The sequence below is a fragment of the Pogona vitticeps genome, chromosome ZW-PAR (assembly GCF_051106095.1).
Source record: "Pogona vitticeps strain Pit_001003342236 chromosome ZW-PAR, PviZW2.1, whole genome shotgun sequence".
Classification (NCBI taxonomy): Eukaryota; Metazoa; Chordata; class Lepidosauria; order Squamata; family Agamidae; genus Pogona; species Pogona vitticeps.
The window spans coordinates 9,772,315-9,791,835 of record NC_135800.1 but is presented as its reverse complement, the minus strand read 5'-3'; the positions used below and the strand labels follow the sequence as shown (position 1 = coordinate 9,791,835).

Here is a 19,521-nt window from a genome sequence, read left to right as displayed (position 1 = left end):
TCCGTAAGGTACAGTTTGATGCCAACCCAAGAGGTTTTACTGAACCCTGACCAAGAAGAGCACAGTAACACAAGGACATGCCAGTCAACGAACCCAACCGTCAGGGGAGAGGAGGAAGCGAACAACGCCTGCTTTTGCAAAAAACCAGGAGGTTTACAAAGCTTTAGGTCCTGTCGGGCCAGGATGGGACCCACGTTCCAGGGGCTGACAGAACAGGCACCGCAGCCCCAGTTGTTGTGTTCCACACCCTTTGGAAAAAGCACGGAAACAACACCATCGTCTCTGGCATGGAGAGTCGCCAGAGTGTCTGCAAGCGACTGGGTTGGACCAGTTTATTAGGAGCTAATTACTGGCAGGCACTGGTGCCTTTTCCACATCCACGCTGGGCACCCATTCAGAACAGACGGATTCCCCAGTGAGATTAATGTGCGGATGTGTGTGTGTGTGTGTGTCCGTCCTTTTAAAATAGGAAACATGAAAAATTATGAAACGGCAAGCACCGGTTGAAAGCCGACGGGCCTCGTGAAACCAAGTGGACTGGCATCGTCTCCTTTTCAAAGGTCTGATTGACCAAATGTCATGGGGAAAGTGGGGGTGGTGGGGTGTAAGGGTGGTGCCGCTGGGGGTGTGTGTGGACCGGGATCCAGGCTGGAGAGAAAAGGATCACCCAAAGTGGAAAGGCACCCAGGGGTGGGAGGTTGGCCCGTCATGGTGGAGGGCGGAAAGCAGCGGGAAGCAATTGCTCAGGGTAGTTAAAACGGGGCATCGCCGCCTAAGAACTGGAGAGCGACCTCTGCAGCGGGGTCATGCGCTTCGTGCCGTGGCACAGAAGAATCCACTTCCCGAGTTTCGATTCCTGTCCACCAGGGGGTAAGAGGAAGGCAGGCCTAATGGGGAGGTCTGGCAGATCTAGGCGCCCGCCCTCGCTGTACTCCTGAAACCTCCCCAGGGCAATCTTGGCCCGATCAAAAGTTTCTTTCCGAACCTCACCTACCTTGCAGGGTGGTTATGAGGATAAAAGAGGGAGGGACAAAGCATGTGGACACGCCTTTTTTTTTGTTTGTTCCTGCTGCATCTCACACCACCTTCAGGGAGGCTAATGCCCGTCGGGGGTTGCTAAACATAGCCACTCTACTGGTTTCTGGATGGAGGTCGGGAAGCTTCTCAGTAGCTACCAGGGAATGAGAGCGGGAGTTCTTGCTAATGGATTTGCCACTTTGGCGTCTGGTTGGCGGGCGCAGGAACGACACGGTGGAGTAAATGAGCCTTTGCTCTGATTAAGAAGGGCCTCCCTTCGGACTTGCCATGATAGGTGGGAGGACGATGCATCGCTGCTCTGCCTCAATGCAGGGGTGGGCAAAGGGCGCCCCCCCCAGATGTTCCTGGACGGAAACTGTTGTCAGCTCTAGCTGGCTTAGCCAATCGGGATGGCTATCCCGCACTGCCATCCAATCACGTCTGGAGGGCCGCCACCCCATACCTTTCCCTATTTTCTCAGCCAAGGACGGGACTTGGTGTTTCCGGTATGGGCTCCTTGAACTCCACGGGTTTCTACTTTTTTCCTTGGAATACATGTCACTCTAAAAAGCTTTATACACACGGAATTTAATATCGTGAAATAAAAATCCATGTTCATCAGTAAGGCACTTGAAACCTATTTAAACCCAGAGCCGGACATTTCATCAGCAATAAAGGAGTTGCTTGTTTGGGGGCCCTGATGGGCGAACGAGATTTTGGCCTGCGGGCACAACGGGAGTATCTTGGGCCCCGAAGACACATTGCTCCCCAGACCCCCCCAAACACACACACTGGACCCCCTCCTTACTTGTACAGTCCATCAGGCTCCAGACACTTGAAAATGACCGAATAGAGGGTGGCGTCGGGGGTGTCCCCGTGGCTCCGGCCAGCGGCCACGCATGAGGTTCCGAGGCCGGAGAGCAAATCGTCGGCAAAGCTCAAGGATTCTCCTGCAGAGACACAAAGAGAGGCATTCGTGGACTTCCTTGACCGAGGTGCTCAGCCAAACTATACATTGTAGCCCCCCTCCCCAGCCTTTAGAAGAGGGGGTGCCTTACACGCTGGCAACATCTGATTATCCCAGCGTTTCACACCTCCCATGGTTTGTACCGCGGCAGGCTTTGTTTTGTGACTGGTCCTCAAGAGGCACAGATGACCACGGGAGGCTTCCATCTGCAGGTCTGACTATTATTCAGTCACAGCGGCCTGCCTGCCAAAGCGGGGTGGTTTCTAAAGCTTTCTAAAGCAGCGAAAGGGAGATTCTCCAATGCAATCCTTTATAGGTCACCATAGGTCAGAACATGGCTTGGCAGCACATGATGACGCTAACCCATAGTAGGGCACATGCTTTTAAGACGGAGGGTCCCAAGATCCATCCATGGCATCGCCAGGGAAGGAGAACGGGCCGCTGACCGGCTACGAAACCGTCCTCTTTTCTATAACCTCTTGAGGTTGCTTCTGCCAGTTGCCTACGCAACGGATCAATTTAAAAAGAAAAAAGAAAAAAGGAGAGGACGTGCCTTGCCAACGGAGAGGGCAACACGAAACCCATCTGCCCAAAGCAGCACAGGTTGGCATATAAGCATGACTACACCATTAGAAATGAACTCAGCTGATCCGCATTCTGATTGTGAATCGGCAGCCCAAAGGCGCTCGATCTTCCTTCTCGCATTTTTTTTTTTAAAGGAATCCAATTTGGACTGGACAGCCTTTCCGAGAACATGTTCAGGAAATACTTTGTCCTGGCAACCCTTCCAAATATTTTCTGTAGGAAAAAAAAAAGGACACATGGCTGTCCTATCTGGAGGCGTTTGTAGCCAGGATCATTCCTGGCTTTCTGTTACCGCAAGTTTGGGAAGGCGCTCAGGCGCTTAGGGACCCAAGTTCTACCCTTGTCTTTCGGCACTGAAACGCCTGGGCCCCTCGTGTATCTGGACAGACAGAGAGGAGAACAGGGCAGGTCAGCATGGGGGGGGGGTCAGAAAGGGGAAACAGCCCTTCTGCCAGAGTGTTGGGGAAATGGGACCTAAAACATAGGGAGTCGGCAAAGAGGGGTGTGTGTTCTCAATAGATTTGGGATCTGAATAAAAGGTTGCTAAGCAATTTAGGGGGCTCTGGGTTTTCACAGAAGGCCATTGAAACCAGTGGTGCCATCACATGAAAAATCAACTCTGACGCACACGAACTGCTGGACTCCTGGAGCGTGGCCAGGCTCACTGAAGCTCCATAAGGAATGCTGGCCGTTCCCAGTGCTGGACAGGTTTAGTGGCAATACGGGGTGGGCTGCCTGTCAGCGGAGAAGCGAGAAAACCTCCTCTCTCAGCTCTTTCGGGTCATGAGTCAGCCTTTGGCACCCTCACCCGAGCCGCAGAATGGCTTTGGCGCCCACCCGCCTTTCTACACAGCTTGGTCGCCGACTCAGAGGCTAAGATGAGCGAGAAGGAAATGAGCATTGACCGAGCTCCGCAGCTCAATGGGGTGAAACATCAGAAACGTATAAAGGCGGGGAGCAGATGATCCAGGGGACAACAGGAGGAACAAAACTGGGGGGGGGGGAATGGAGAGGGAAAAAAACAACCCACACATACACAAAAAATGCCTTCTAATACAAGGCCCACGTGGCAACACATTTTCTTTCACAAGTCGAGAAAAGAGAAACAGAAAATATATTCTTTACTGAAATATCCCATCCAAACCGAACCAGACTGAAGGCAAAATTGGGCACTTCGATGCCTCCGGCAAATCCTTACACGGCACCCGGTTTCCAACACACTCCTGCTCACTCCGGCGACACAGCTGAAGGCCAGCCTGGGCCAAAGGTTAGGACGAGGCAGAAGAACTGAGCCGAAAGGGTCACTTCTGCAACCAGGAGGATGTAGGGTGTAGGGTGGTCATTTCCGTTGTGTACCTGTGTCTAGGAGAGCAGCATGGGTGCTCCGGAAGGGGTTGGGTTTTCTCTTCCTCGTCCCTTACCCTCGGCTGTGTTGGCTGGGACTTTGAAGAGTTAAAATTAAAACGGTCCGGAGAGTCAAAGGTTGGGGACCGGCGGTCCTAGGAAACCAACTGGGCCAGGACTGGCTCTGGGTTTGATTGCCTCCTCCCACAAAATGTTTCCGGGTTGCCCCACTTGATGGCAACAGCGGACACAGGCCTAGGTGTTTTTTTCCCCAAGCAAACTCTTGTCGATAGGCAGATTGCTACTTCCAGGGTGACTTCCTTCCTCCCCCTCTCCCTCTAAAGATGTGATGTGATTGCTCTCCTTTGCTACAGACAAGCACTTTGGCTTTCTCCCTGCTAGCTGCAGATGACTACACACGCAGTTGCCGACAATGCCACACAACCCTGCGCCGTGCTGTGAAACAGACCTCACAAGGGTAGGGGTCATAGTGAAGGACGCTGAGTCTCAAGGCTTAGCTAAGATCCGGAAGCTGGTCCGGCTGCAGGACAGGAAGGGAGGACCACGGCGATTTGGGCCAAGCTTCCAGCCGTTGCCAAGACAGGGCGGGATCATTTTTTTTTCTCCATCTGACGTACAGCACCAAATGGAGCTCCATTCCTTAGTCCAGGTGGTCCCCAACCTTGGGCCTCCAGATGTTCTTGGACTACATCTCCCAGAAGCCTTCACCACCACCTCTGCTGGGCAGGATTTCTGGGAGTTGAAGTCCAAGAACATCTGGAGGCCCAAGGTTGGAGACCACTGCATGAATGCTAACCAAGACCGATCAGGTTATTTCAACACCTGAAGCCAAACAGTCCACACCAGTTCTAAGCCCCCCTACCTTGGGAGCAAGAATACAATCAGCTGAATCTAAACTTGGCCATATTTCAGGACCGATGGACTCCACCTGGCTTATGCCAGTCTGGATCTGACTCCTATCATCATAAATCCATGCCCAACCATGTGCTTCAATAACTGGCTTGCTTCCCGAGGCAGCTGCCAAACCTTCCGACATGGTAGGGCTGGCACCCCGCATCCCTAAGGAAAGCCGAAGCAATGAAGAGAGAGGCAAAACCGGGCACTCGGAAGAGATGGAGAGGAAAAGAGAGAGAAGGAGAGAGAGATTACGATTTTGATCCCGATGCTAAAGCAAGCATGTTTCCTAGAAAGAAAAACAGCTGCTGGATCTGTGGTTTGGGTCTCTGTCAGCAGAGACAGAGGTTGGGGGTTCGATTCCCCCACGGGGCCTCCTTGATGATCCGTAAGGGTCCCCTTCCAGCTCTGCAGTTCTATGATGATGGTGGTGGTGATGATATGAGACACGAAGTTTGGGAATTCTAATACTTTTCATGAGCTCTCCAGAGATCTCTCGTGGGATGACATGGAGTTAGGGTTGCAAAGAAGCAGGGTTTCTCCCTGAACGGCTGGCATCTCTGTTGGAAGCACCCTTCGGAGGGTGTGTCGAAACACTTTCTTCCTTTTCCCTTTGCCAAATTTGAACGTAACACCACGACTCCGTGAAGTTCTATCAATGTAGACAACATCCGAAACAGAGAGAGAGAGAGAGAGGAAAAAAAATCTTTCATGGATTCTTTCAAATTTGAGCCCAGGTTCTCCTAAAGTTCTCTTTCAATATGTAGGGCCCAGGTGGGGCATATGGAGGCTCCCACATGCTGCTGGATGCTGGTGCCCATCATCCTTCAATGTTGGTTATGTTGGCATACATACAACCAACATACATTCCTATAGTGCAGGAATAGCTCAGTCGGTTTCAGCATCTGGCTGTGGAGCCAATGGTTGGGAGTTCGATTCCCCCATGGGGCCTTCTTTGAAAGGGGCTGGACTGGATGATCTTATAGGGTTCTTTCCCGCCTTGCAGTTCTATGCTTATTATATGGAAGGAGACACCGACTCCTCATTTCTCCAGCCCAGCAAAGCCACTTTACTCTGAGGGTGACTCTTTCCTTCCCTCTCTGCTAACCTGTTTTTAATTTACCACTGTAGGCATCTCTCCCCACGGTCTTGACTCAATCTCCAGCGGGTCGGTAGGGGTGAAAGGAGACGAGAATTTGTTTTCTCTTCCTAATCTCATCCACCACCGCCCCAGTTCTTTCACCCAGGTTTGCTCTGTTTGGCGACTTAGAACCAAGGGGGGGGGGAATCAGCTGGACGACACGACCACCACCAAGAAAACCCTTCCCCGGTTTAACACTAGGAAAATAAGGAGGAATGTCGGCACGGATAAATAAATCTATCGGTAGGTCTGGTGGAGGCCCGGTTGGGTTTCAACCCCAGCAGAGCAATAATAGAGAACAGGCACAGGTCTGTATTGGGGGATCCCGATTCCCTCTCCTTTTTTTTTTAAAGGAAAGGAGAAAGGGCAGAGAACTGCCGAGAAGCCCCAAAGGGACATAAGCGGGAGGGAAGGGACATTACACACAGACACAGACACAGACAAGGTGACACCAGAGGGTGGTGGTGGAAGGAAAGGTGAGCTAGGCTTTTTTCCCCTTTGCTGTTCATGTTTTAAAATAACAATTAACTACATTATATATATATATATCCATTTTGTTCCTGCCTGGTTTCTTTTTTCTTTTAAATTCAGGAAACACCTGGTCTTTGGAGGTCTGTAAAAAAACATGTCATACACAGAGTGTGTTTTCATTGCACCTTTCCCTTCTCCCAGTTTTCCACCTCAAGGTGTTAAGACTGGAGGAGGGCGGCCGGCGAAGGGCGAGGACCTGAAGCGTGGAGAAGGGGTTTTCCTCAGATTTGCTGGCCGCGAACTGCAGGGAAACGGCCATTCCCTGGCTCGCTTCACGGGAAGGGAGCCCTGCTGTTATGACCGCAGAGTGACGTCGGTCCTGACTTGGTAGGAACTGTGACCTGAATATGACTCCGGACATCAACTGGATGAAGAAAGGAGCAAGCATACTTTGTCACTGTGAACAGACCCGGTCTTCTTTGATTTTGCATAATAAGCAGTTTGGGCTTGGATGGGAAACTGGCCCTGGAATGCTAGTCAACTGCAGCTAGGGCTAGGGAAGGTTCCTGCCTAAAACTCCGGAGAGCACCAGAGATCATCCTTATGTTCCCCCCGTATTTGAATCCAGGTTTCCTGTGTCTCCTTCTGACACTCTACAAAGAATGCAACCATTCTCCCCTGGGCCCATTTGCAACGCCACCGCTTGATGGCCAGAAGAGAAGGAGAATGGGAGATTTGCAAGCTGGTAGCCATCTGATGCTCCAATCCTTTGGCCATCTGATGAGAAGAGAAGACTCCCTGGAAAAGACCCTGATGTTGGGAAAGTGGGAAGGCAAGAGGAGAAGGGGACGACACAGGATGAGAGGGTTGGACAGGGTCATTGAAGCGACCAACATGAATTTGACCCAACTCCGGGAGGCAGTGGAAGACAGGAGGGCCTGGGCGTGCTCTAGTCCATGGGGTCACGAAGAGTTGGACACAACTGAACGACTAAACAACAACAAGCCATCTGATGTTGCCTGGTTGCCACTGGCCAATTCAGCAGGCTGCCCTGCTCCTTTCATGGCCATCGTGTTATCCACCTTGCCCGTCCCGTCCCCTCCCAGCTCACAAAGACTTCTGGTTTTCCCATAAAACATCCTGGCCTTCCAAGAGAATGAGAAAAGCAGGGCCCGTTAGCAACATCGTAAGCTCTGGGGACGTCTTTCCAAATGCCACAGGCACAGGGAAGCTTTCTTCTTGCTATGCCTCATGTGTGGGGGTCTGGAGGTTATGGGGGGGAGGGAGAAAATGAATCTGTGTTTTGGAAAAGAAAAAAAAACTCTTTGCTCCCTCCGTTTAATGCCTTTCTCCACTTATTAAATTCCAGCTTCCCGACCCTCTTCTACACCAGGGCTTTCCTTTGACGGCCCAGAACCCGACTCTGATTATTTAACGTGTGGGGTGGGGGGGGAAAGGTGTTTTAAAAGGGGGTGGGAGGTGGAAGGGGAAAAACAAAATAAAAATTTAAAGCCCTCCTAGTTTCAAATCCACAATGAAAATCTGTGAACGGCTTTTTAACACGGAAAAATTTTTCCGGGTCAGATTTTCCTACTGTTTCATCCTTGCTTTTCTAGCGATGCAGAAATGAGTAAACACATTTTATAAGGTTCTAATTCATAACTAACCCATACGCTTTATAGCTTCACATAGGAATGAATGAGCGAATGAACGAATGGACAAAGAACAAACGGACGAATTAATGAAGAATGAATCTATCTATCTATCTATCTATCTATCTATCTATCTATCTATCTATCTATCTATCTATCTATCTATCTATCTATCTATCTATCTATCTATCTATCTATCTATCTATCTATCTATCTATCTATCTATCTATCTATCTATCTACGATTTTCTTTTTTAAAGCAAGAGAAAGAGAACCTCGACTCCATACAACGGTTGCTCTGAACATTCCCACTCAAAACGTGATTAAATGAGCCAAGCTTCAGAGGCCTGGCTGAGATGTGATTTTACCCAGGCTGGGCGGCAGTTCCCCCTTCCAGATCCCAGTCAGCTGCCTCTTAAAGACATAATTAGTCTGCCTCCCAAATGGAGTGTGAGGAGCGAATGGACAGACGTCCAGCAGAAGCAGCCAGCAGAAGGCCTGGACCCTCTGGAGGACCGCTGGCATTCGCTGAGACGGGCTGTGGCTTGTGCTTCGTTAGAGGACCTCTTATTGCAAGGACAGACCGCAGATCGCCCTGTGCCTGGGCATCTTTAATTCTGTTCACTGATTTGCCTCGCCTGGGGTGGTCCTGTCCTAGCCCTCTCTGTAAATGCTCCACCTCTTTGGTGGTGGCCCGTGAAGACGCTCACCTGGCCCCAAGCTTGCCGGCCTGTTGATTTGGTAAGGAAGGATTGATGGAACGAAGGCATCCCAGGCAAACCATTTTAAAAGTGAAACAAGATCTCTGGCTGAAAGGAGAAGAGTCCCCAATGCCGTAAGTTTCAAGGAAGGGCAACCGGTGAGGGGAGGCATCAGGACGGCGGGTGCCCAAGGCTCACGGATGGACGTGGGGAGCGAAGGCCAGCCCGTCTGGTCTGATCACATGGAAGAGCTACTGGAGCTCAAACTAGTGAAAAACGGGATGGTAGCCAAGACAGAAAGGTGTCCAGAATGCCCAGCGCATCTCAGTTTGCTGCGTAGGGGGCTGCGTGGCCACAGAGTGGGCAGAAGGCATGTGATGATCCCTGTCCACTGCTGGAAGCATCTCCAATGGGGAGGTGAGCGTCAGAACAGGAGCATGGAGCAACGGAAGAAGGTTGCCTGGTCTGAAGAGTCACGTTTCCGTTGAGATCAGGCGGATGTCCAGGTCTGGGCACATGGTTTACCAGGGGAAGAGATGGGGGCAGGACGCACGGCGGAGGCCGTGTTATGCAATGTTCAGCGGAGAAATCTTGGGTAACCTGAATGTTCACTTTTACCTGCCTAGAGAGTGCTGCAGAAACACGTTGCTATATCCCTTCGTGGCCATGGTGTTCCCTGATGGCAGTGGCCTCTTTCAGCAGCAGAACTGGAGAACAAACTGGCTGATTCTGACAAGGAAGGAGAGCTTCTCCATGTTAACCATCCCCTTCCTGCAGGAGATGCCATGAGACCATGTGATGGCCCTCCAGAAGCTTTCAGGTTGGGCGGCTAAGAGAATTTCTCTCCAGCCGGAGTGATTTTGGGGACCAGACAATGTTATGTCCTGGCTCCAGATGCCACAGAGAGTGTGATATTAGAAGCTGGAGGTTATATTTGATTGCCGATCCCTGTTTTCTCAGCTCTGGAGGCTGTGCAAGAGCTTCTTTGGGGTTGGAGGCTGTTTGTTGAGTTATAAGCCCTGCGGAGACGCAGCAGCTTCAGAGCGAAATGTTTTGACACCTTCTAACTGTTAAGCTAACATCTCGTCTCCTTTGGCGCTCAGTGGTCTTGCGCAAACTGCATACTACATGATGACTAGCTATCTGTAGAAACAGAATTCTGCCAAACTATGGGGAAGGGGCAGACAATAAAAAAAAAAGGAAATTAACATAGAAATTTTAAATGAAAATGAAAAAAGAGATCGATGGCCAACAAATGAATATAGAGAGGTGGAGAAAATGCAGCTGCTTCAAAGAGAGTTAAAAATAAAGATACAGTACTCCATTCTGTCTGGTCTGGCTTAGGATGTCACTGAGTCCAGACTCTTGTCTCTTGAATGCCTGAAAGCGACTGTTCTAAGAGCTAATACTTTAATCACACACATCAAGAGGCTGTCGAGGCTGGCAGGCATTGAGGTTACAGGATCTGGGGAAAGGAGGGCGGAGCTGGAGATGATGCCGTTTATTTATAGGCGATGAGTGCATGAAAATAAAAAAAACCCTTATCTGGCTACTTAAGGGCTCTTAATCCAAACCATTGGGGGGGGGGGAGCATCTGTTCCACCAAACTTGGAATCCAAAGAATAAGAGGGGAGGAAAAAGAAGAAAAGAAATTGGGGAAAGCACCAGGCTATCTGCCACAGATCGTGGGACCTCTGCCTTAAGCAGGGGAAAGAAGGACATTAAAATCAGTGTGTCTGCATGTGTGATCAGATTGGCGTCATTCCTTCTGTCAGCAAAATTCAAGGGGAAGGACTAATCATCGTGCAGCCAAAACAGCATCCCCCACAAGCCAGGTAAGTGTAGTGACAACATGGGGGGTGGGAAACAAGGGAAGTCAACTAAAATGAACAAAGAGCAACCACTTCAAGAGGGAGGGACAGGAAACTGGGACAGGCGACGTTTCCCCCCCCAAAAAATGATGGAGCATGCTCCGGAGGGGTGGCGTTATGCCCCGCGTCGCACTTATTTGCCATCTATTCTAGACAGGACAGTATCCATAGAGGTGACCGTCTTGCGCACGCAGCATTTAACTTGGAAGACCCACAAGTGATCCCCCAATTTTTCCATATCCATCTATACCTCCTTCCTGAACTGGATGTCTTCGGGAAGGGAGTGATTCCACGCTTTCCTCAAGCCTAGTGTCTACGATAGAGGAGGGAGGTAAGTGGCCGGCTGGCTGGGAGCGGGGCCACTGTTTGAGTCCCTCCGGAGAGCTTCTGAGGCTGGCCGCCGCATCGGGATTATCCAGCCAGTGCAGTTAGCTTGGGATGGTGGTTGACCACCAACTCCGAGTGCACAGATGGCTTCACTCTCTGGTGCCGGATTCCCTGGTCAACTCACGTCTCGGCTGCAACACTTTGGTTCCCAGATTTGGGTCCCCAGAAGTCCTTGGGGTTCAGCTCCCAGAAATCCTGGCCAGCGCAGCTCGTGGTGAACGCTTCTCGGAAGAGCAGACCAAAAAAAATGTCTGGGGGATACTTTAGGAGGTGATTTAGGGATGCAACGTGACATCAGTTGAGTTCAAAATAATTCGCTCAACCTCCGAGCTACTGTGACAGTCCTTCCACAGATGATCGCCTTCTCCGTGAGTTTGGGATCTCCTAGTCTGGCCTAGTCATTGCAGATGGAGACAGCAGCCACGAAATTAAAAGACGCCTGCTTCTTGGGAGGAAAGCGATGACAAATCTTGACAGCATCTTAAAAAGCAGAGACATCACCTTGCCAACAAAAATCCGAATAGTCAAAGCTATGGTTTTTCCAGTAGCGATGTATGGAGGTGAGAGCTGGACCATAAAAAAGCAGACCGCCGAAGAATTGATGCCTTTGAATTGTGGTGCTGGAGGAGGCTCTTGAGAGTCCCCTGGACTGCAAAGAGAACAAACCTATCCATTCTAAAGGAAATCAACCCTGAGTGCTCACTGGAAGGACAGATCCTGAAGCTGAGGCTCCAGTACTTTGGCCATCTCATGAGAAGAAAAGACTCCTTGGAAAAAAACCTGATGTTAGGAAAGTGCGACGGCAAGAGGAGAAGGGGACGACCGAGGATGAGATGGCTGGACAGTGTCTGCGAAGCAACCAACATGAATTTGACATAACTCCGGGAGGCAGTAGAAGATAGGAGGGCCTGGCGTGCTCTGGTCCATGGGGTCACAAAGAGTCGGACATGACTAAACGACGAGTCTGGCCATGTAAAAAGAGAAAACAGGAATGGGGAGTGCAAGGTGTCTTTCCTCACCTCAGGAAGTCCTCCTACACATCCCCAAGATTTTCAAGGCTGTCTAAGGCACAACTGGAAGAAGCCAGCTTCTCTGGGGTACATTCCCCAGCCTTCCAACTTGTGGTCAGCAGACACAGGGAGCAGGAGCGAAAAAGCAATTGGGGGGATAGGCCCCATGGAAGTCGCCGGCCAAGCCAAGAATTGCTGATATTGGGGGTTCAATGAACGTTCATGTTCATAATGGGTGGAGGAGGTTGATGCGAGCTCCAGCCAAAGACCGCATCACTTTGGATCTTCGCTCCAGCCCCATCTCTCTCGGCCCCTCTAAAAACCTGTCAACACATGCCTCCAAGGGAGGCATAATAAAGCGAGTTGCAAAAGAATGACTGAGTCCTTTCCCCCCTACCTGTTCTTTATTGTCTTTCTGGTGAGAAAGAAATTAAATAAAGGGAAATAAATGCAAAAGCTTGGTCTCCCTGGGAAACGTCTGTTCTCTTCAAGAAAAGTTTAGTGTAAGGAAGTGATAAGAGGAGGGGGCAGAATTGGGAAGAGAAACCTGATGGGGTGCGCGTGTGTGCGCGCGCTTTGGGGATTGGGATCCAGATTAATGGCTCGGTCTTTTATCCATTTTGGACCGGGAAGAGGCACGCAGATGGTTTGTGATTTAAAATGATTCCAATAAATCAAGTCCATAAGAGCCATCAACCTGCCCCCTCCATCTTCCCTTCCAATCTCTTCCTCATCCCACCCTGTATCGCTGGTGAACAACCACAATGGAATGCGTGACCAGAGGTGGAACAGCTGGCTCTCGGCAGGAAAGCAGAGCAGGGAAACGTTATCTGTTGCAGGAGACGCTCAGCGGGCAGAAGATGAGAGCGTTGGAGGCACATTAAAAGCATGTCCATGCCTGAGGAGAGCGCAGGCCTGGGTGAGCAAAGGAAGTCCCATTAAAACGTCTGGCCTCCGCCAGTTCTCTCCGCAGAAGGCCCTCCGTCTCTGTTACCAATATTTGCATTTCTGTTCATCCCAGCGCTGTCCAGCAAGTTTTTCTGTTAGGGCAGGTGCCAAAGATTGGGAGCAGGGTAACAGGGTACAGGTACGGCTCCAATCTGGCAAAGCACCTTGTTCGGCGCGCCACGACTTTTGCACGTTTATTCTTCCGCAAAGCTGGCGCAGACAGAACAGAGGTTTCGTTAGCGTCCAGCCTGATTAGGGAGGCAAATTGTCTCTTGGTCGCAAAGGATGATCAGCCACCCAACGACTGTCTTGGCCAAAACAGAAAGGTGAGATGCTTTGTGGGGACTCTCCAAAGGGACGGAACGAGAAGCATCTTTGCACAAATTGAACCAAACGTTGTGAAAATGACGCTTTAACGCAAACTGTGCAAAAAGACCCATATTCCCTGGTTTGTTGCATGGATTGCTAAGGATCACAAGCACCAGAAGAGATGCTGGTGTCTCATAAAACATCCAGACAGTTGTTTTCTGTTTGCTGAGTTTGTGCTTTGGGATTCAAAAGGGAAGGACAGAACTGTGGCACAGATGCAAACTGCAGAAATGACAGAGGGGGGGGCAGGAATAAACGTTTGGAGACTTTCATGTGGCTTCTCGAACTGGGAAATGACCCAGATGGTCGACAAGCTTTCCCCCATCTCCTTCTGCCTTGGCGAGAAGAGCATCAAACGCCTTGTGGCAGGTCTCACGGTGCATCGGAGTGGATGATCAGAGCAATGGCAAAGGAGATTTCTGAAGAAATTTGACTGAACGCAGGGGAACAGTCTTATTGTGGCCTTTTCGGTGGCAGTGACGATGACGTCAACGTTGCTATGTTGTTTAGTCATGTCCAACCCTTGGACCAGAGCACGCCAGGCCCTCCCTGTCTTCCACTGCCTCCCGGAGTTGGGTCAAATTCATGTTGGTCGCTTCAATGACCCTGTCCAACCATCTCATCCTCTGTCCTTCTCCTCTTGCCCTCACATTTTCCCAACATCAGGATCTTTTCCAAGGACTCTTTTCTTCTCATGAGATGGCCAAAGTACTGGAGCCTCAGCTTCAGGATCTGTCCTTCAAATGAGCATTCAGGGTTGATTTCCTTTAGAACTGATAGGTTTGTTCTCCTTGCAGTCCAGGGGATTCTCAAGAGCCTCCTCCAGCACCACAATTCAAAAGCATCAATTCTTTGGCAGTCAGCCTTCTTTATGGTCCAGCTCTCACTTCTATATATCACTACTGCAAAAACCATAGCTTTGATTAATTGGACTTTTGTTGGCAAAGTGATGTCTCTGCTTTTTAAGATGCTGTCTAGGTCTGTCATCGCTTTCCTCCCAAGAAGCAGGCGTCTTTTAATTTCAGGGCTACTGTCACCGTCTGCAGTGATCATGGAGCCCAAGAAAGTGAAATCTGTCACTGCCTCCACGTTGCTATACCTCCCCATAAAATCGTCTGCTGAAAGTACTCTGAGAAGCAAAACTACATCAAGAACCAGTTGAGTTGAGGAAGAGGTGAGGTCGACTGCCTGCTCTCAGCAACGTAGGAAATAAACTATTCAGATAAAGCTGCCGATGTCCAACACAACTTAAGAGGCCGCAGGTTGATGGCACGTTTGTCTAATTGTGTCGGAGAGACAAGTTTCAGTTTCTACAACCCAAGACTGTGGGGAAGAGCTTTGGTGGTGGGACATTCATCCCTTCTATGCAAGATCCTCAACTCTTCTTGTCTGGTAAAGGCTTTCGTTGGCTTTAGTTTACTTTGTTTGAAGTGGTGGTCATTATTTTTTTATTGCTGTTTCATAACTGACTTTAGGGAAAGTGCTGGATTTTTTATAAAAAAAAAACCCAGAAAGACCAGTCCCGAGATCCCTGTTTGGCCACAACCCCCCAAGGATGACCTACTTCCCAGCACGACCTCTCTCACAGGATTGCCGGGAACTCGAAAGGAAGGGGGAGAGGCGGCCACTGCACGGTTCCAAATGCCTCCAGAGGAAGGGATGCTTAAAATAAATAATGGGTTTGACCAGCAACCTCCGTGAACTTAGCGCATGCCCCAGGACACTTTCCAGACTCCTGCGCCAGGGCGCGGGGCCAAATGTCAGCGTGTTCCTGCCAGACAAGACAATGTCGAAAGCATTCCAGAACAGGCAGAATGTTTGAAAACCAGCCCTGTGTACCAAGTCGTTCCCCAGTTGGGGCTACGGGTGGTCCGAGGAACGGCGTGGTTCAAGGGGTGGAAGGAGGGAATAAGTGGCGTCAGAGAGACTGAAGGCTGTTCCATGAATCTTTATTTTTAAAATGATGCCCTTAGCCCGGCGGTTCCCAACCGCGAGTCTGCCAGTGTTCCTGGATGAAAACCTGTAGACGCCTCCACCACTAACTGTGCCTGGCCAAGATATCTGGGAGTTGTAGTCCAAGAACATTTGGAGACACAAGGTTGGGGGAAACGCGGTTCTAGCCCATTAACTTCCAGAAACAATGGTGAACTGCTTTTGGGATTTAAATGTTGGGTGTCCTGAATGGAGCTTAGTATTCTAGAGCAGTGTTTGGTCCATCAGGGAAGAAGGCAAGCCCGACACGAAAGCAGGTTTTTGGTTTTGTTCGTTTTTTGGTGGCCATTCCTGGAATATTTTTTTTTTCCAAGTCAAAACATGGCGTGACAGTCCATCAAGTAAGTTTTACACTCTTGGCTCCACGAGGAACTCACACAGCCGTGTGTGTTTCAGAGGAGATATATGGCAGACAGGTCACCAACAAACTAATAAATAAAGCCTTTGGTCTCTGGCATTATCAGCTTGGCCTTCCTCCAATACTTTCTTCCACCACAGCCTTGGTAGGTCTTGATTTTCAGTCTTTACGCGGGGGTCTAGATTCCATTTTTTATTTATACACGTATGGGATTCTGAATAGACACAAACCACTTTAGGAAGGATGTGAAAAAAACCTTGCCTCCTGCAAAGTATGTCTCAGCACAGCAGCTGTGTAAGTGGAAGACCGTCTTGAGAGACCCCAACTTTTGCAGCAAGGTTAAGATACCAGAGGTCCTCCCCAAACTCACATACCCCCCCCCCAAAAAAAGAGTCCTTGTTCTTTCAACTTGTGCAAAATATACTCTTAAAAACAAACAAACCCTCTGGTTCTTAATCAAAACAAGTGTCCTTTTCCCTTTAGAAAGGTGAGTAGGAAAGCAGAGCCACCACAACAGTATCCAAAGATACAAATAACCCATTCACTGCTGCTGCTTTCAATAAAACTATCAACATACACAGAAAGGTGCAAAAAACAAAACACACATACACGAAAAATGCTCAGAACAGCAGTCTGCGAGCAACATCGCCTGGCTCAACTCATATAGACATTTCAAAAGTCTTCCCAGTTCCTATGTGAAGCTGAATTAATTCAGAAGTTGTATCTCTAAGATAAGAGTCGAAAAAGCAGAATAAAATACATTAAGTAGAAATGTTGATTGCCTTTGGGGCAAGAATTTGCCCGACCACACAATGCTCCTGCTGTACAAGGACGCCACCCTGCCGTTACTCTCGCTGCACATGTGGCTCAGACTTTTCACCAGGACTCTGGCATAAACAGATCTTAGGTGATGAGAAAAAAAAAGGGTGGACCCAAAAGGGGTCTCTGGAGATGGTGGAAAGTGGGCAACACGGATGGAATCAATCAGGGGCCTGTGTGGAATAGGAAAGCCCCTTCATGTGCCATCAACACCTTCCCTCCTTTCCTTAAGGGAGGCAGGTGGGAAAGCAGGGGTGATGGATCCGTCACTGCTAAGTGATGGATCCGTCAGGAAAGGCAAATCATCCGCATAGTTCGGCCCCAGATGGAAGACATTACAAGCTGGGAGTGGCAGGTAGCCCCCCCTCCTTCCCGGTCTCTTGCAGAAAGCTCATCTGGATGGGGAGAATCAAGGGGTGGGGTGGGGGGGAGACATGTGGGAGATCAAAGCCGATCTATCAGCCTGATCGGTCTAGGAATTTCTCCTCCCCTCTCCGCGACCACGGCATTTCGGCACCGATACAAGGAAATGTAATTTTTTGCAGCGTGCCCTGATCGTTGTTATCACGCTTCCGGGAGGGTGGAAAACCCTGCACATATCTTGCTCCACTTGGTCTACACGCATCCCAAGCCAGCTGGTCAATAACACCATAACCTTCAGAATCACATCTTAAATCAGGTGCTGTTGGATCATTGTACAGGGTTGTTTTCCTGCTCCCCCCCTTCCCCTTTTAAAAGGCTGAAGCAACAACACGAAGCATTGGACTCATCCTCTGAGGCCCTTGCCGGCAACGTGATAGCCTCTTAAAGAGAGCCCTTCCCAAACTTTTAGAGAGGTTTCTGAGCAGCGAGAGGCAAGTAAGGGCTCCTCCATCGCAGCAAACAACTTGGAGAAGTTCAAGGAGGCTCGGTGCTGGTGCTCAGTCCCGCAAGAGGCTGCCGGGTTCTTCCCATATTCCTCTGAGTGTAGATGCGTGTTGCCGCATGCAAGTTAAAAGGGAGGTGATGGAACACTATCACCACCACCCCGTTGTGGATCTGACAAGCTCTCCGTGCAGAAGGGGCACCGTCTGTCTCTTTAGGCTAGTTGTGAGTTAGAATCTAAGATCTTAGCACTGCTGAGCTGGAAGGGACCTTCGGGGTCATCGAGGCCAGTCCCTGTCAAGGAGGGAAGCCGGTGTGTGTGTCTGGAATCGAACTCTCAGCCTCCGGCCCTGCAGCCAGAGAGGCCCAAATCCCTGAGCTATCTAGCCGTTTGCGGAGTCCAGTTTCTGAGACAAACGCAACAACACCCATCACAGTCGGTGAAGGGGAAGCAAATTCATGGTTGGGGTTTCTATAGAAGGTGAGGTCAGAGTGATATTACAGGGAATGTGTGATTTCCCCAGTTAACCTGCTTTCCCTCTAACAAGAGGGAAGAAAGGCTTTTCTCCAAGCGGGTGCTTCAGAAAGTCCATCTTTACATTCCAATGCTCAAGCAAGCAAGCAAGCAAGCAAACAAATAAAGCAAGTACGCAAGCAAGCAAGCAAACAAATAAAGCAAGCAAGCAAGCAAGCAAACAAACAAATAAAGAAATAAAACAAGCAAGCCAGCCTGCAGAAGGTAAAGAAGTGAGGGTCCTTTGGGCAAGTCACTTCTTCCTTTCTATTGCCTTGCTGGAAAATGAAGGCCAGAAAGGAAACGGTTGGCTCTAAGCCTGTGGCTCTGTATCTTCACAGGGTCGCATGGACCGACCAAGTCCCTGGACAGCCTCGGGAGCCAATGCTCACAGGGGGATGATGGGACAAAGTCCTCATTCAAGGTGGAAGACGGATGTCAAGGCAAGAGATGGGCTGAGAAAGAAGGTTGGGATGGGCAACTTTTGAGACCAAGCACAAAGCAGCAACGTTGCTGCTTTGTGCTTGGTCTCAAAGCCAGCAAGATGGGGGTGGAGAACTCCTCTGGGTGATGGGGCCACTGTGGCTGCCCTGAAACCCTTCAAAGGGATGCATCCTCTCTCCCCCAACCCCCCCCCCCGAGGGGAGCAGGTCACCCCAAGGCAATCTAGGCACTGCTATCCTTAAGCCTCAGTTGGCTGAAAGTGAGGGAGAACGCCACTGGTCTTGAGCACGGCTTGACACAGGTGTGTTCTGTGGCCCAGGGAAGACGGTGAGATGTAGCCGGTCAGGATCATTGCCAGCCTACGGGACGCCTTCATGAAAGGCTGACACGGTGGTCGGAAAAATGAAGAAGGGCAGAACAGCCAGGGCACCTTTGCCACAGAGGTGCACTCAGATGAACTCCTTCGACAGACTGAAAATGGGCTGGCAGGTGACCCCAAACCCAGCACAGCCCTCTCGATTTCCTCCCGCCGCTCTTTGCCAGCCCACTCCTGCCTTCTCCTCAAACGGCAGGGCACTGGGCGTATTGAAACAAACCAGATGTTCCCCTAGGTGTACTGGAGCTGGAAATATGGAACAGCTGTCCGTCTCGGGGCCTCCCAGATGCACTCTCCTTCCTCCTCTCCCCAACGGGAGCAGGAGTTGGCGTTGGCAGCAGGTTCGGGTAGGTGTGGGGAAACACCATCAAACTGGGCCAAAACATCTCTGGATTTGAGGGAAACGACAAAATGTCCTTCAACGTAGGGAGCCCTCCCTTGGAAGGCTTAGGATGATGTTCTAGTAAAGAAGAAGATGGATCTCATGCTGACCTAAGTCGAATGCCCAACCCTTGCTTAGAAAATACCAATGGGAACCAATGGAATTTTATTCGAGTGCAGACTTAGCACTCCGAAATTGATTTCAATGGGTCTAATTCTACTACGGGCTAAGTGGATGGAGAACAACGTCTGTCTTTTTTCCAGTGTGATAAGACAATTTTGCAGGACCACGGGTCCACGTTGCTACGTCCTTTGTAGGCCACACCAAAGCCATTGAGATTATGCCTGGAAAGGCTTTTTGATGAGACTGATGGTTTGTAGGCTGATAGCGGATGC

The 19,521-nt window shown here is 50.1% G+C and overlaps 1 protein-coding gene across 5 annotated transcripts in view; it reads right to left on the bottom strand.

Annotated features, from left to right (window-relative positions):
- Positions 1-19,521, bottom strand: part of ASTN2 (astrotactin 2) — a 473,842-nt gene that overhangs the window by 32,544 nt on the left and 421,777 nt on the right. For 4 of the 5 annotated variants that reach the window (XR_013539660.1, XM_072984877.2, XM_072984875.2 and 1 more), the window contains exon 20: positions 1,826-1,967. Coding sequence is in view for 4 of the 5 variants with exons in the window: in XM_072984877.2 (XP_072840978.2) it covers positions 1,826-1,967 (142 nt within the window). In the remaining variant the exon portion in view is untranslated. Of the gene's footprint in view, positions 1-1,825; positions 1,968-2,630; positions 2,783-19,521 lie in introns of those variants that run through there. The other variant, XM_072984878.2, reaches the window with a different exon arrangement.